Source organism: Paramisgurnus dabryanus, chromosome 3 (genome assembly GCF_030506205.2).
Source record: "Paramisgurnus dabryanus chromosome 3, PD_genome_1.1, whole genome shotgun sequence".
Classification (NCBI taxonomy): domain Eukaryota; kingdom Metazoa; phylum Chordata; class Actinopteri; order Cypriniformes; family Cobitidae; genus Paramisgurnus; species Paramisgurnus dabryanus.
In genome coordinates, this window is record NC_133339.1 from 39,849,911 (window position 1) to 39,866,960 (window position 17,050).

The following is a 17,050-nucleotide window of genomic DNA, read 5'->3' on the forward strand; positions in this document are numbered from 1 at the left end:
GATCTGGTTCACAATCAGAAAACTTCTCTGAGATAGAAACGGAGGCAAGGGGCTTAAAACGGATCCGGGCCAAATGTAATTGCTATCTGGGTAGCGCATATAGCACTGTTGTTTGTGTTTCAACGGCTTAAAATCACTTAATTTAAAACTGCGTTGCGTGTACAAATGTTAAGCTTTTATGACCACGCGCACAGCATCGTGACTTGGGCACGTAACCTCTAATGAGAAAATACTACGAGTTAAGTGTGTGCGCTCAATCTGCAGACTGCTTAAACTTCGGCGGCAAATGAGGTCACTATAAATTATAAAACATAACCCGCCAAACTGGCTAGTAATTTGACATTGTACCACAAATAGCTGAACCTGATTTTCATAATTTCATTTACCGCTACCCTGTCGCAGACCCCCCTCACCCCTCATTAAAAAACTCATCGGATCTAGGCGAATCACAAGAATGACCTATTTTGGATCAAAAACGGTGAATTTCGCCGAAAGGTGACAAGTTTGCACCCCTGATTAATGTTAAAAAAGACTTCACATGAGCAGCCATGTTAGAAATTTTTACCTCTTCGTTTTAAGTGGGGTCCTGAAAAATCTTTGTTTGAAGGGCTATTAAACCCTCCCCTAAGCCTCCGACTAATAGAATTGGGACATCCTTAGCCCTTCACGTGAATGCGCTAAACAGAGGTGTAGGGGTAAGGGGTAGGAATAGAATTGGGCCTTAATATCCACGCTATCCTCAGTTTCCAGTTGTGTAATAGCGACCTCTGGTGGTGAAAATCTACATATTGTGACTTTAACTTCAAATGTCTGTGCCATAAAGCAAAAGGCTATTGTAGGCGCTATAGATATTGGTGGCTCTATACAGATTGTTGTGTGGTACTTGCCAACCTTGCATGCGCAGTAGCTGAAACAACCTGTAAAGTGTGTTTTGTTATGCAATTTACGGTTAAGAGTGGAAATGTATGGTACATATGATGCCAGGTTAAATTGTTGATTAGAAAAGTGTTTTTTATATTTTTATCATAACAAGATAGACTATGCATTGTTCCCTAACTTACAGTAGCTGTGTATAACTAACATAAGCTAATTATTTAGCTTATTGCAAATATGTCTAGCGAGTTTGGATACTTTCCTTAAAGTGACTTTAATAAATCCAGAGATCAGTTAGCGACTATAAGGTAGCGTGCACACCAACGGTTTACCCTGGCGTATGTTTTCTATAGTTTACAATGGAAGTGCGGCACTTTTTCAAAAAAGCCAGCAGGTAGTGGGTTTTGTTTGCGCTGGGTGCTGAGAGTTTGGGTGGAAAGCTCAGCTTATCAATGAGTACGTTTACATGCACAGAATAAGCGGATAACTATCAAAAATCTGCTTTTTACAGAAAACTGTTTTTATGCGTTTCCATGCAAATCAATAAGCCGGCTATGCAGACAACTGCGTTTACATGGGACTTGAAGAATTATCAGTTTTCTCGCAGGCAGTGACGTCACCGCCTATAGTACACAATAGTCGATCAAAAAGTCAACGACATATCTGTCTTAAGCTGTACTGTTGTATCTCTCCTCGTGTCTGCAGAACCTGTAAATGTAACTGGAGCTTCTATTTTCACAGTTTCTCTGCCAACTGCTTTTGTCGAGCGGAGACTTTTATGCGTTACTTTGCGCTTACTTCCGCGTGTGACGTTTATCTTTCATACGCGGAGACATGCGCACATGGACAAAACCGTGAGAAAGCGGGTTAAGGTGTTAACATGCCATGCGAAATCGGCGAAATGAGCAAAAAACTACCTGTGCCGATCGGTTTTTGCTTACGCCGTTTATGGGCTTTCCCCGATTAAAGAAAACCGCTTTACTCGTTTACATGACCCCACGTGTTATCAGTTTATTAAGCATAATCGGTGTAAGACGAATGTCACTCTCACTCGGCCGTCCAATCACAGTGAAAGGGGGCGGGACAAATATCACAGCAACCAACCGTCGCATCTTTCGACGACTGATAAACAAAGCAGAAGTCTCATAGCAATCAAAACGCTCAGCTAAAAAAAGCTGGCAAGCGCCTACAGTCGGCATCTGCCTGCCATTTCAGACGCATTTAAATGCTTGGTGTGCACGCCCCCTAGGTTTTGTCTGCCTAAATTTGCTCTTGATTCCTTAAAAGCTGTTACACCATGACACTATTTGAATAGTCGAAATAATGACAGCTGAAAATATGCTAATTTTCAATATAGCAGCTCTTGTGACATCATTGAAATGTAATGTCTTACATATACAGCAATGCGTAAAGTCATCCTTGTGTAGCATTTGGATTCCCTGATATGCAGAGAATGCACGTGGCTTAATTGCAGGTTGTCAGTAGAGGACATTCACACAGGTTAAGCAGCTCTATAAAGTCAGCACTACTGCACCTCTTGCACTGTATTTCATCAGAATGCAGCAGAGGCTTCCTTGTGTTACGTAACCAGAGCCTTCCTTTCTGCTGTGTGTCTGCTCGTGAGCCTCTCCTGTTAAACCCTGAGCTCACTGTGAAGGCAGACATGTGCTCATAGTCTCTGATATCTCAATCCTTTATTCCTCACAGTGGCAGTCCTGAAATGCAGCCTAGAGAAGAGGTATCCATCTTTCTGTGTTCAAATGGCTTTTTAATCAAATAAAACTGGATAAAATCAGTCGCTTTAGGCTACAAAGACACTGCAGATGTACAGTTGTCTCAGTCTGTACACAAAAAGTTCAGTTATTTAATTAAGGGAGCTACCAATGCATTTTTCAACCATGATGTATAGTGACAATCATATTTAGATCAAGTCTCTCTTCTATTGGTGCAGTGCATTAAATCACAAGGGAAGGACGTGCATGTATTGACTCCGCCATACTTGCTCTCAGCAGTTTTGTGATGCTTAAACATGTAATGCAAGTATGCAAACACAGACGTCTTGTTAAACGTAATTTATGTATGCTTGTTGTGTTGCTCTGGAATTGAGAAAGCTTAATACACTAGGGGGCAGTAGACTTAAAGGTCTCGTTCTTTCTGTGATTTTGAAGCTTTGATTGTGTTTACAGTGAAAAAACAGTATTTTACTCATCTGTATAGCGCTGTTTTTAATGTCCTCAAAACAGTCTGATGTCTTCCTTGTTCTATGAACTCCCTTCTTTATAAATACGTATCGAGTTCGTATTGTGTAGTTTGTTTAGTGTGTTGTGATTCAATAGCAGCTTAGCTTAGCAGAGCGTTTGAGCTTAACAGGCGACTGACGTATTTCTGTGGGCGGAGTTTAGTCAAAAAACTTCTACTGAAGTCATTAAAGCAGGAAATAGAGGGCTGTTGTTCAAACCGTCCGTTCGCTGTAGGCTTTGAAAGGTGAATTCTGTTAAAGAAAATATATCGCCTGACAGTTAACTTTAAGCTTTATCATTTTACAGTTATTATTTATGCTATTATAGCAACATTACACACTAACTAGGGTTAAAAATGGGATCAGAAAGAATGTGACCTTTAAAATGTCTTTGTCAGATGTCAAATCGGTGGAAAGCAGGGCTGATGACGTTGAACACCCTGTTCTAATGACGTAAGCAGGGGCGGACTGGCCATCTGGCAAACCGGGCAGTTTCCCGGTGGGCCGACGTACTTTTCGGGCCGATACATCTCATACTATATTTGTCTGAGCAGCCCAGTTAGCGTCTTTTTTTTTCAAGACAGACCGGCCCACTGACATTTAAGCAGCAGCCCATTGGTTATTTTTTTTAAACGACATTAAGCTGGACCAATGACTGACCAGCAAAGTCATCATCCTTTCTTTTCCTAGATAGACCGGCCCTCTCACATTTAAGCAGCAGCCCATTGGTTATATTTTTTGAATGACATTAAGCTGGCCCAATCACCGCTTTGGTCTCTGTGCAAGCGAGCGTGCATCGTCGGTCAGTTCACGTGTCAAAACAGAGAGAGAGAGATAGAGAAAACGCAAGGAGGCGCAGAAAAACTGCGCGACAAAAAGAAGCAAGCCCTTCATCAGACGCTGCAAAATGTGTTAAAAACACAAAAATATTTTCTGCGGCAGCAAGACCTTCATCTCGCGTCGCTGGTGATGATGATGATGGTGGCGGCGGTGGCACTGTCAGCACCAGCACGCAAAGTGTCAGTGAGGAGAGGGCGAGAGACGAGGGAGAAGTGAGTGTATGACTGCGGTAAGCAGAACTGCTTTCAAAACACAAGTTTAGATGGATACCCCTTGATAAAGCTGAGTCAAAAACACAAAATATGGTGATAAAGCTCCAATAAAATAATTGCACTCTTTGCTCTGTGACTACGAGAGTGTATCTGATTCATAGATTTTTCGTTGATTGTCTGTTTCAAAACGTATGATTTCTCTTCAAGCAAAATCAAACAATTCAGGAGATCTGCTTACAGACAAATATATGTTTATTGTATATAACAACACACTTGACAGATAATGTTAAAAATCTCTATTACTGTAATCACACTACTTTAGTTCAGTGAATGTAGTGAATACTTTGTAAGTACCTGTAAGTACTGCAAGTAATAATCAGTTTTCAATATTACTGTAAGCAGCACTTGTATTTTGTAATAAGTTAGCAATCCAATGGCAAATTTTGCTAATTGCATGAAAATGTTCATAAGGTTCATAAGTGTGGATTATACAGTTTTATTGCATTAATAAATAACACGTTCTAGAACTGTTTGTTGTGTCAACTCTCACTCTTTTCTACCTGCTATTGATTGGGTTTAGTGCTTTTATGGAATTCGAGTTGCTATTGCTATACATATTTAAAGGCGTGCAAAGATGGGTGGTATTTGTAATTATACACTGCAAAATTATTTTCAAGAAAAAACATTCTTAGTATTTTTGTCTTGTTTTCAGTAAAAATATCTAAACATTCTTAAAATAAGATGGTTTTTCTTGATTAGCAGAATGACCCAAGAAAATAAGTCTAGTTTTTAGACCAAAAATTTTAAATTTTAGTGATTTTGTGCATAAAACAAGCAAAAAAATCTGCCAATGGGGTAAGCTAATTTTTCTTGCATTTAGTGTTTAAGAAAAATGTTCAAGAAATTTTTGCTTACCCCATTGGCAGATTGTTCTGCTTGTTTTATGCACAAAATGACTTAAATTTGATATTTTTGGTCTAAAAACTAGACTTATTTTCTTGGGTCGTTTTGTTCATCAAGAAAAAGCATCTTAATGAATTTTTAGATATTTTTCTGAAAACAAGACAAAAGTACTAAGAACATTTTTTTCTTAAAGTCGCCATGAAACGGAAGTAGCGATTGCCTTATTTTCCCCTTGGTGACGTATATCCGAATGAAACGGCTTTTGAGATGAAATAAGGCAGGGCTGGATTTGAATTTGTCCATCGAGATCTGATTGGATCGTTTGAAGTTGGGTCGTGTTGCTAATTGCTAATCACTGCGATCTTCTCCCGGACCCCGCCCACCTGCCATACTTTTGACCGGAAGTGAAGAGAGATCGTTTTGAGGAGGGGAGGAGATTTGCATTTTTGATTAAAGATTATGAGCACACACGAATTTTTAAAAAATAATGAAGCTCACAGATAAGTCATTTGTTAATAATACCACAATATTAAAAATGCATATATAGTTTTTCATTTCAATTTCATTGCGACTTTAAATCATTTTTTGCAGTGTATGTAGTGTGGGCCGGTTTGGGCCAAAATGCCAGGGCCGAATTTTTGTCCCAGTCCAGCCCTGGACGTAAGAGTTGCAAATGTGTTTTATATCATACTATTTTGTAATAAATACATTAAAGCTAATCAGCGTATTCGCGTGTTGCCTTAACTACATATTAGGATTTTGCACTTGATGTATTTCGTTAAAAATACATTAAAATAAGAATAGCCAAGACTGCAAGTACTCTGCTGTTCCATTTGCAATATAACCGGACTCGCATCCTCCCGTCCTCGGGAGTTCGAACTACGAAGGACGCAAGTCCGAAATTGGTATTAAGAAACAGCCTTTGTTCAACCCCAAAACTTAGCAAAAACATTGCGCACCTGTTTGAGCTTGAACGTGCCCCATGCGTGCCACACATATGTATATATAGATACGACATTAGCGTCTGTTTAGTGTCGTTTTGTTGCGTTAACCAGTGTAGCCAAGTCTGCTGTGATCACTTTAACGTTATTGCAGACGGTAACGCCATGGTTATTTTCTTATCAGTGCAAAAGACACTCAAAATACTTTTGAACATAATGCTATGTTTGCTAACATAATATTACAGGTTTTTAAACTATAGTAACTGAAGTAAATACTTAGGCTACAAAAACATCCTCACCTGTGAAAGGTAAGGCCTTTTTTGAGAAATATAATATTTTTTAAATATAAATCTCTGCAGGGTTTATGAAACTTATGAAAATTGAGTGACGTCTGCAACTGGAGCGTTTTAAATGGCGTGCGCGTCTACATATGCGTAGCGGTCGAATAACGTATCTATGTCCCTGTCCCGTCACGTATCTATGGCACACTCTGGACTTGTGGACTTCCTCAGAGTCCACACTTTGATGACATCATGTAGTGCAGATTTACGGACCTTTGACGCGAGTCCACGAGGGAGCACCAGAGTCATATTTTCGAGCATCACGAGAAAAGTCCACATGAAGTGCACCATTTGGGATAGGGCCAAAATATTCATATCTATGGTGCCACACAAGTCCTAGCTAGGTGTAGCAAAAACATTTCGATCAGCCTCTGGTGGCTTGTTGCAGTAAAGGTCATAAACCCTGCCCAGATAGCAATTACATTTGGCCCGGATCCGTTTTAAGCCCCTTGTCTCCGTTTCTATCTTAGAGACTTTTTCTGATTGTGAACCAGATCTGTGCCAGATAGAGGTTTCAGCTTAAACATCAGTTCAGTATTTATATCATTTTACAGATCTGGCCCAGATCACTTTTCCCAAAGGTAACCGAAAGACATTAGCTGTGTCTGACACTGATTTGGTCCAGATCTGCAATTCGAATCTGAGCCGATACTGATGATCAGGCGGTGCTGAATCAGCGCTGGATCGGCGCTGGTACAAATCCGCAACAACCCCTGATAACAGACGAGAAACGGCTTCGGCCCGTTGTGCGTTTGGACTCAGAAAAGAGTCTGGCTCTATCGGTTTGCGGTTGCGGTCCTGTTCCGTTACAGTGTCCAGTGGGTATCTGGGTGCCCTCTCAATGTAAACGAATCGTATGTTAGCCAAACTTAAAAATCAAATTACATTTCAAATAAACATTTTCCAACAATGGGCTCTGTTACCTTAGCTATTTCTTATCATGATAATAATATGTTTGGTTTAAGTTATTAGATATTAAAACAGGGTATGACAACTTGATTTCTAAAATTGGCATGGCCCTATTAGCGCAGCTCTACCTCATGATCATTACTGCGCAGACTCTGGCTCCAAATGACGTCATGATGTCAGAGGCCATTTTTGAGATATTTTGGTCGTTCTTTACAATACATTCAAGTCTATGGTGACAAGTCGTCTATCTTTTTACAGTCTATAGTGGAAACATAGCAAGTTTGTGCATGGGTCTGTTGTAATGTTTGCAGTGGAATAAATGACTGGGCAAATATAATAAAAAAAATGATGAAAAGCAAAATGCTTACAGTAGGTCTCCAAAAATAGTCACTTTATTATTGTATTATTGATAACGTTTAGGAGTTTAAGAAAGAGAGAGAATTAAGAGGAAGAAACACTGTAGGAGGGTTTCCTGTCTTCCATTGGTTGGACAAACAGGGAGTCATCGGTTTACAAGGTGGATAGATTTTGAACTGATGTTCACACCTCTTAAAATATCGGTGGATTTGTTTTGTTGTGCTCAACTCTCTCAGTTCGCTTTGTGAAACAAGCCTCAGGGGAGCAAAACCGGTTCAGAGGCTGTGAATGATTGGATATGAAGGGGGAACTTGATGAGAGAGAGAGAGAGAGAGAGAGAGAGAGAGAGAGAGAGAGAGAGAGAGAGAGAGAGAGAGAGAGAGAGAGAGAGAGAGAGAGAGAGCATCAGGAGTGTGTGTGTGTGTGTGTGTCATCATTATGAAATGAGAGATTTCACAAAAACAAAGTGGAATCAAACATGACGGGTCAACCAGTCAAGCCGTTACCATGGAGACACAGGAGTGGGTTGGAGAAATGCTTTGGTAGACTCAACACGTTGCTGACCGTGTCTCTGCGTGTGCTGTTGTGTACACACATGCTCCAGTGATCGGGGTGACATTGGCTTCGTTCCTAAACCCAGTGTCCTGCATACATAGGCAGATTTTAAGGCATGCTCCTAAAACAAAGGCTGTTACAGATTGCAGGCAGTGTAGTTACTGTATGCTATACAGAATTGTTGAAAAGGGAATCCCAGAATGCATTGCGACAAACTCAAACTGAAATTAATAATCTGAGATAGCAGACAAAGAAATATATATAATGTACAGTATATATGTATATATATATATAGGGCAGGATTTAGATTAATTCAGGACTAGGCCTACAATTGCACTCATATTTCAGGACAAGACTTTTTTTAAATTAAGGCAGCTCAAACATGCATTTTAGTCTGAGACTAGGATAAGCCCTGTCCGGGAAACCACCCCCATATAATCTAATTTAAAGATGCATTGTGTAACTTTGAGAAGGATCTTTCGACAGAAATGCAATATAATCTACATAAATATATTTTAAGTGGTGTATAATGACCTTAAATAGTGAACTGTATTGTTTTGACTACCTTAGAATGAACCGTTTCTATCTACATACACCGCGGGTCTCCTTTCATGGAAGTTACCATCATGTTTCTACAGTAGCCCTATAGACCTTTTGCGTGTTTGCAAACAGAGATGACATTTTTTTGTGGGCGGAGCCCAACTGGTGGCAGAAAGTGAATGCTTCTCAATAGCTGTGTGAAGTGTTTTAGCATTAAACTGTGATTTTTAAGGATCCTGTGTTCTGTAGAAGTCTGATTCCCCTATATTTCTCTTAAGTCTAATGTTTCTTATAACGTTTTCACCAAGTTACGTTTATTTTTTAAATAAATTAAAAGTTTGAAGTTTAAAAACACAAAGAGGGAACAGACTTCGACAGAACACCGGATATCTTCGCTAATTATTTTCTATTCAAATTATTAAAAGATTTTCAGATGATTTCATCACTCCAGTCTGTCCGGTTGAGGACTTTTATTGCAACCATAAACACCTACGTTTATCTTCAAATGGTGTCTTCGACAACGGTATACTATAAAAATGAAGGTCATCTATTTTGGCATTCCTATTCTGACACTCAACAGCACAACAAAACATTTTCTAGTGAGTTATATTGTTTGTTTCACTCGTCTCTCATTCATTTCCACTGTTTTTCTGCCACCACATGCGCGCGTGACGTAACTGTGACGTCGACTCGCAAAAGGTCTATACCAGGGGTTCTCAAAGTTTACATTCAAAGGTCCAAATCTGAATTCCCATAATTTTCATAGGTCCGGAAAAACTTTATGTAAATCATTTGTTTATATAACAAATCAACACAAATAGTTTGGGAAAAACATAAGTGTTTTTTGCATTTAAAGTAAAAAAAAAAAAAATAAATAAACACAAGAAATATGCCAAAAGTAACCAGGTGCAAAATACAGAGGAACCTAATTAGAGAAATGGCACAGTTTGCTCTCCATCATATGCATAAGCCATGGCAAAAAAAAGTGTGGTTGGTAGGCAGAGACACTGACCAAAATTAGGGGTGCACCTTTAAATTGGCTGATGATGCTTGCTATGCTTCTCAATGAATTACGGTGAAATGCCGCTACATCCAAAAGCCAGGGGGCGCTTTTGTGCAGAAACTTAAATGTGCTGCAGACGAAGAACCAGACACACGGAGCTCCAGGAAATGGCTTAAGGATATATTTATATTTCTTCAAACCTTTTCAGGTATTTTCATGATAATAAAGAATATGTATAATGATTATGTTTGACGAGTGTTGCTTTTTTAAATGCATGTTTTAAACGACTCAAACCAACAGTGATTGGTAAGGACTGATCAAAAGCCGTAGTACATGAAGTAGCTGTGCATAATATCTGGGTGTGATGGCTACAGCGTGACACAGGAAATTTTTAAATAACTCGTTTTATTTTCGGACCAGGAATACTCTTAAATCTATAAAGAAAAAAAAACTAAACGAATGGTTTACAAGTTTAATATACATTTGTAAAATAGCAAATGCACACATTTAATCAATCACATAGAAATTAATGCACTTGTAATATGAAGTGGACGCGGGTCCGGATGAAGTTGCCGTCGGGTCCGGATCCGGACCGGAGTCCGGACTTTGAGAACCCCTGGTCTATACGGAAAAATTGCTGTACAGAGTGCGTTTCGTCACTATGCTGTCTTGTCAGGTGGCAGCTACCGTCCGTATGTGTTTTGAAATTAAGGGCGTACTCATACTATCCAAACCAAACCATGCCCCAGCGCGATAGTTCTTCCTCACTACTCCCCCAGAACTATGCACTCACACTGTACTTTTATCGATCCGAGCCCGAGCGTGCTGTTGTTGTTAGGATGCAACTGTTTTGAACTAAGCAGGAAGTAAAGCACTCTCATAACACTGGAACCCATCATAATGTTAAGTCTGTGCCATCATGTTGCTCAGTTGATCTGTTAAGTGTGCAGCTCGGACATTTACGTAACCCTGCTGTGTGCATCAGGTTTTTAAAAGCAAATGAAGGTGAGTGGTCGCACAGTTGACGTCTCTCCTTCTGGCGCGATTAGGGATCACAATGCGCCTTCTGCGGCTGAGCCCGAGTGAACAGCGCTCCAGCCCACCTCTGCAAGCCGGCCAGGGCATGATTAACCAAACAGCGCCTGGGCGCGGTAAAGAGCGATCCTACTAGTAAAAACAAATTAGGCTTTGGGGGTCAAACGCACCCGAGGTGGGATGGAGCGCAGTTCACATGGGCTCAGGCGTGGAAGGCGCAGTATGATCGCTAATCGCGCCAGAACGCATTTCAATAGGAGAGAAATCAATTGTGTGACCACTCGCCTTTATCTGCCTTTAAAAAACATCTGATGCGTGCAGCAGGGTTATGTGAATGTCTGAGCACACGCGTCAGATCAACTTAGCAATATGATGGCATGTGAGAGGGCTGTTTGATTTGGACAGTGTGAGTGCAACCTAATGCTGGGTACACACCAAAAGATTTTTTACATCTTATAAGATTTAAAAAATGTGATAGACCACAAACATGAGGATAAAAAATCCCAGATTTAACCGTTTTGCTCCTATAGTGTGTGCCATTATGTGTCAAAGACAGCACACCACACACAAACAGATTTTTAACCAGAGTCTCGACTGTGAACACAGGAAATCCCACAAAATCTCGCAAGACTTCAGAATAAGCATTGCGGACGACGGACGATATGCAGGAAGACATTTCAATGATAGTGCTTGGAATAATTTTTACAAGACACGTTGTATAAACATTCGTGCTGTTGCCACAATTCAACAAGCTGATCCTCCATCTCTGCTGTCCACATCAACTTCACTTTGGGCCGTTTCTCAATCCGAAGGCTGTAGCCTGCGGAGGTCACATATGTAGGCTGCATATGTCATGAAACCTGGTTTATTCAAGTTAACTGAGCATTACATTCGCAAGTCATAAGTATATTACAACAATATATGATAAACTACGAATAATAGTCAATTTTATAACTCTTAATATTCTGAAATAAGACAGTCTAGATGACGTATATGCAGCCTAGAAATGCGACCTACGGATTGAGAAGCGGCCTTTGTGCTGCGCCATGACTGCTTCCGTCTTCCCTCATCTCGCTTTCTGATTGGATATGGTTTTGTTTCACGTGATAATCTCAATAGCGTGCTAGCGTTGTCCTCGGGATTCCCCACACACATCAGGATTTCTGATTGTAAGTATTCAACATGTTCAAATGGTACCTTTAACGTTGCAATGAAATTGAAATGAAAAATTGTAATTGGTTTTGGAATATCGTGTATTTTTTTTTTACAAATGACTTAATTTTTTTTTATTCATGTGCCCTCATAATCTTTAATAAAAAAAATGCAAATTTCCTGGCTTGCTCGAAACAATCTCTCTTTGCTTCTGGTCGTACTGTATAGAGACAGAGCGCAGCGCGTCATAACCTGAAAACCACTCCCACCGGGGGGAAACAATCCATCCGTCTACATTGACTATGTATTGCGAGAGACTGCCTCCTTGTCATTTCTGACTTATAACAAAAAAAAAAAATAATGCCTAAAAGCTGCTGTGTGACAAGGTGTACAGCTAACAAGCAAAAAAAAAACAGAAATACGTTTTTTATAAGCTGTGGACCCCAAAAAACGAGAGTTTAAAGACCCAAAAGTGGATACAGGCAACTTTTCATAGTAATACTATTAACACAACTGCATCCACTAGAGAGAAACGTAATCGTTGATCCACTTCTTTCTCCTTAAAGGGTGGATTTTACGTCTCAGTAGCTTATAAAAACTTATTTCTGGGTTTTTTAGCTTGTTAGCTGTACACCCTGTCACACAACAGCTTTTAGGCATTATTTTGTTTTTTTGTTATAAGCCAAAAATGACAAGATGGCAGCCTTTGGCAATACAAAGTGAATGGAGATGATTGGATTGTTTTCTCCCCGGTGGGCGTGGTTTTCAAATTGGAATAAATGCGCTCTGTCCCTATGGCAGTTTTTCCCAACCACTGTGTCGCGGCACACTAGTCTGCCGTGACCACTTGTTTGGTGTGCCGTGGAAAAATAACACTGCCACAGTGTTTAAAAAAAGGGCTGGAAGTTAGCTACCAGGTTCCTGAGTTTGTCACAGCTGCGTGTGTCATTAATTCTAGCCAGGATATCATTTGTGTTCATCAAAACAAGATTGAGTTTCGCTTTAAATGTGAATACTAAGTTTAATACAGTATAATATTCCAGTTTAACAAGTCATTAAGCATTGCAATGCAGATGTGCAGATCTGTTAATGCTTATTGAGAAAGTGGTGGCCGTATGATTTTTTTACTTATCAAAAAAGGTTGGGAAACACTGATCTATGGTATGGCAAGTTGGCGGGGTCCAATAAAAGACTGCAGCGATTAGCAAATGGCAACATGACCCAACTTCAAACGATGCAACCATTTTTCGATGTACGAATTAAAGTCCAGCCCTACCTTATTCAATTCAAAAGCCGTTTTACTCGGACTATCGCTACTTCCGTTTCATGGTGACTTTAAAGTCTGGTGTGAATATAAATATTGATATTTGTGTGTACTACAGGATTTATTTTATGCTTATTAGTATTCTGTCATTATCTTAGCAACATGCTCACACAAACTCTTTGTAAATCACTTATGCAAATTAACTACAAATAAACCGATTACTACATTCATACTATAATAAAGCCACGGTTTATTTTCATAAGGGATAAGTTGTGCATCTCTTAGCCCTGTTAGGATGATATACTGGGGTGGAGTAATCAAAATCACTCTTTTTTTTTTCATTTTAGTTGACAGATCGGCTTATAGACAGCATGGCAGCTCGCTGGCTTTTTTCACAAGTTTTCCTGTGTTTATGTTTTATCCAAAGCAACTTATAGTGGTTACAAGCTATACATTTGTGTCTATCAGTCCCTGGGAATCAAACCCAACCTTTTGCGATGTGAATGCAATGCTCCAACAAGGAGAAGCTGCTTTATGTTATATAACATTTTGACTTACAACAAAGTATAATTACTTACAACTCTACTGTGCTTGCACACAAACTGCATTTTATATACTGTCCCAAATTTTATGGACTCCTTTTGTGTTAGTAAATGGTGCTTTGTTGTCATTTTTGTCCTACCGATTTTTAAAGACTTCAGGTCAAACTTTAAACATATATATTTCTGATGAACAGAGCCACATCTTCAGATTCATTAGCATACAACCAATCAAGCTGCAGAGCTCATTTGCATAGCCACACAGTGCTCAGAATTTATACAGCGCATTTACTCCAATTTACTTTTAATGCCCATATCTGTCTCTTACTTCATTAACTGGCAAAACTGCAATTTCATCATGAATAACAAGTGAATCATCTCATAAAGCCTCCAAAGCTCAATGTTGTGAGTTTTTAACCCATTGCAGACCGTGTCTCTGTTGTTTACAACAATAAAAGCAGATTTTGTTTCATACAGGTAGGTCTGGTGTTGCTATGGTCCCTCTTGGGCAAGTGATGTGGGTGCAAGTGACCTGTATGATCATTTTTGCTTTTGTTTTTGAAGCCTCCACAGACATAAAGTAAACATTTCACATCTTACTTCAGCGATGTCTCGTGTTTGGGGTCCAGCAGCAGAATTTGATACTGAGAGTTTGTTTCTACATTGCAGGTGGCTCGCCGCTGAACGAGCTGTCATGGCCTTCCTCTTTGGCGGTGGTGGCCGTCTCTTTCTCGGGTCTGTTCACATTCGTCTTCATCATGCTGGCCTGCCTGTGCTGCAAAAAAGGTGATATCAGCTTCAAGGTGAGAGCTCAGTCCTCATTAGTCAATTCATCCATCAGAACGAGCGGAGGATGAGAAATTAATCTCTTCTTCTGCCCCTCATCATTTCTCACATCACTCACTTTACAGTGTTTCAACCACAACCTGTTATCACTGTCACTTGATGTCACCTTGTTTCTTTCCCCAGGTGCGTTTCATGTCATTCAGCGTTAATTTGTCCGTCTAGTCACGTATGCACGTAGTTAAAGTCTCGCAAGGAAATGGCAAAACGTTCGCTTTAGAGGATTCTGTCAAGCCCCTGTTATCTTTGGATGCCTTTGACAGCTGTAGCTTTGTACATGTTTGGTTGCGTTTGTATTTAGAATTCCTCACGTTTTAGGGTGTTATATTAAAGGTGGGTTGCACGATTTTTGAGAAACGCTTTGATAAAGGTTGGGCCGAGTACCAATACACACAGCATGTGGGGCGGGTCTATAAAAAGACGTGTTTAGGTGATTTCAAATGTCAACATTGGCTTTCAGAGATCGTGCACCCTACCTTTAAAAATCTGTCAAATAGCTTGACAAGTGAAGTTTCTGTCTGTGTGACTATATTTCCTATTGAAAAAGATGTTTGAAATGTAAAGAAGCTCTTGGTTTTATAAGATTGTCCATTTTAAATACATTTATCTGATGATTTTCAACACAATCTGATTATAATTCATGCATATTTTGTGAGGTGGCTAATCCATATTAATTCATACAAACACATTTAAACATTTTTGTATGATTTGCTTTCGCAGGTGGGTTTATGGGTGGGGTTTCATTATTGTTTTTTTATAATAATCGTTTTTGTATGATTCGGTTTGTATGATTTCGTACGAATTAACCAATTCCTGTGAGATTAGGCTGTGTTTTTGAATTATACAGTCATACCTGTCAACATTGGGATTTGAAAATAAGAGAAATTTCCTAAACCATATCCAATCCCAGATAGGTATAATGCTTTTGGATTTCTTTTTATGAAGATTAAAAATACGGGAATATATTTGAACAGAACGATAGCAGGATAGAATGGGAAAAATGCGAGGGATTACAGGTGTTTACAATACATTAGATTAAATGGCTTTAATGCCAATATACGTCAGTCGAAAGTGGGAGACTTTAAGGTTTTTGGGTGATTCTCACGAAATCCAGATTTAGAATTTTTAGAAAGTGTCCAGCATCAGAATTTTTTACTTATATTTGCACATATAAGATTTCTTCTTATGAACTTACCATAATCACTATAGAATATTTACATTTTTTTAGATTATCATTATCAAAAGTTATCATTACCGCAACGTGATATTACATTAAATATATGCATTTACAAACTCATGTTTCGGTAATGAGAACTAAAAGGTTGTCTAGGTACTATTTTAACTTTTATCTGGAGAGAAAAAATAAGAACTGCTTACCTGGTAGCCATCTTGAGTGTCACAGTCAATTTTGTCCCTTCCAACATTTAAAAAAAGTTAGTTCCTCGAGGGCTTAAACAATGATTTAAAATTGCTGCGGAGGATGAGAAAATTGGTCTTGGACACATTTATATTCATTATTATTGTCTCTACATTTACCAATGATCACCAAATACCACATGTTTCTTTACTGTAAATGTTTATAGTATAACATGCACTGAAGCTTTTTATTTTTTAGATTTTTAATTATAAATATTTCCATATCAAAGAACCCAAATCCAGTCATGGACATGTTACGGTAATGAAAATTTTACCCTTAAATGTGGAAAAAGCAACGAAATTGGTTTGTGTGATGTCATTTGAAATCATGTGCAACATAGTACATGAAGAGATGTTTGTAACTGTATGCTTATTTATTTATTAGCGTTTACTTTTATTATCAAAATGTTTCATGACACCTCGCAAGTCTAATTTTGCGACAGTCATGTGATGATCACACAAATATTCTGCATTATTTCCCACATTTATTTCCCACATTCACATGTTAACAGTTACTGTAAGTAATAAAACAAGAGGTCTCGTAACTCTTTCCCCGCCATTGATGAGTTCAGTGTTCGAATTATGTCAAAGATTATGGGGGTCTCCTAGCTAAGCCCCCATCATTATATGGTAGTCGTGATTTCACAAAGTAAGATGTGATCCTGGATCAACACTTTTTTTTGGTCCTGGATCAATGTTTCAACCCCTGCCATTTTTTACCCCTAAAATTAGTGTGAAATAATAATTGAAGATCAATATTTTAAAAGCCCCAAACCTCAATCTAACAATCTGTCAACTCCTCCAGAAAACATTGTGAGGTGCACTTGAGAGTTTACATTTATTTCTTACAGAAATTTTTTGGATTAGTTTATTGCGAAATTGGGACAAATAATGGACAGTATCGCTTTGTAGCATTGTAGTATGTAGTAGTTTATTTTTTATAAAAACCAGAGGACCCCCATAATTTGTAAATATATATATTTTTGTTCTTTATAGGGGGTCCGTCAATATGGCTGGGTATTGGCAAGGGCCTCACGATACAATATGTATCGCGGTACTGTGCAATACATTGCATGTTGCAATACATT

General features: G+C 39.0%; 1 protein-coding gene across 1 annotated transcript in view; it reads left to right on the forward strand.

Annotated features, from left to right (window-relative positions):
• The window catches only part of aatka (apoptosis-associated tyrosine kinase a), a 65,552-nt gene that overhangs the window by 18,358 nt on the left and 30,144 nt on the right, over positions 1 to 17,050 (forward strand). Inside the window, exon 2 of the mRNA XM_065263133.2 lies at positions 14,373 to 14,506. Coding sequence (XP_065119205.1) covers positions 14,373 to 14,506 — 134 coding nt within the window. The remainder of the gene's footprint in view (positions 1 to 14,372; positions 14,507 to 17,050) is intronic.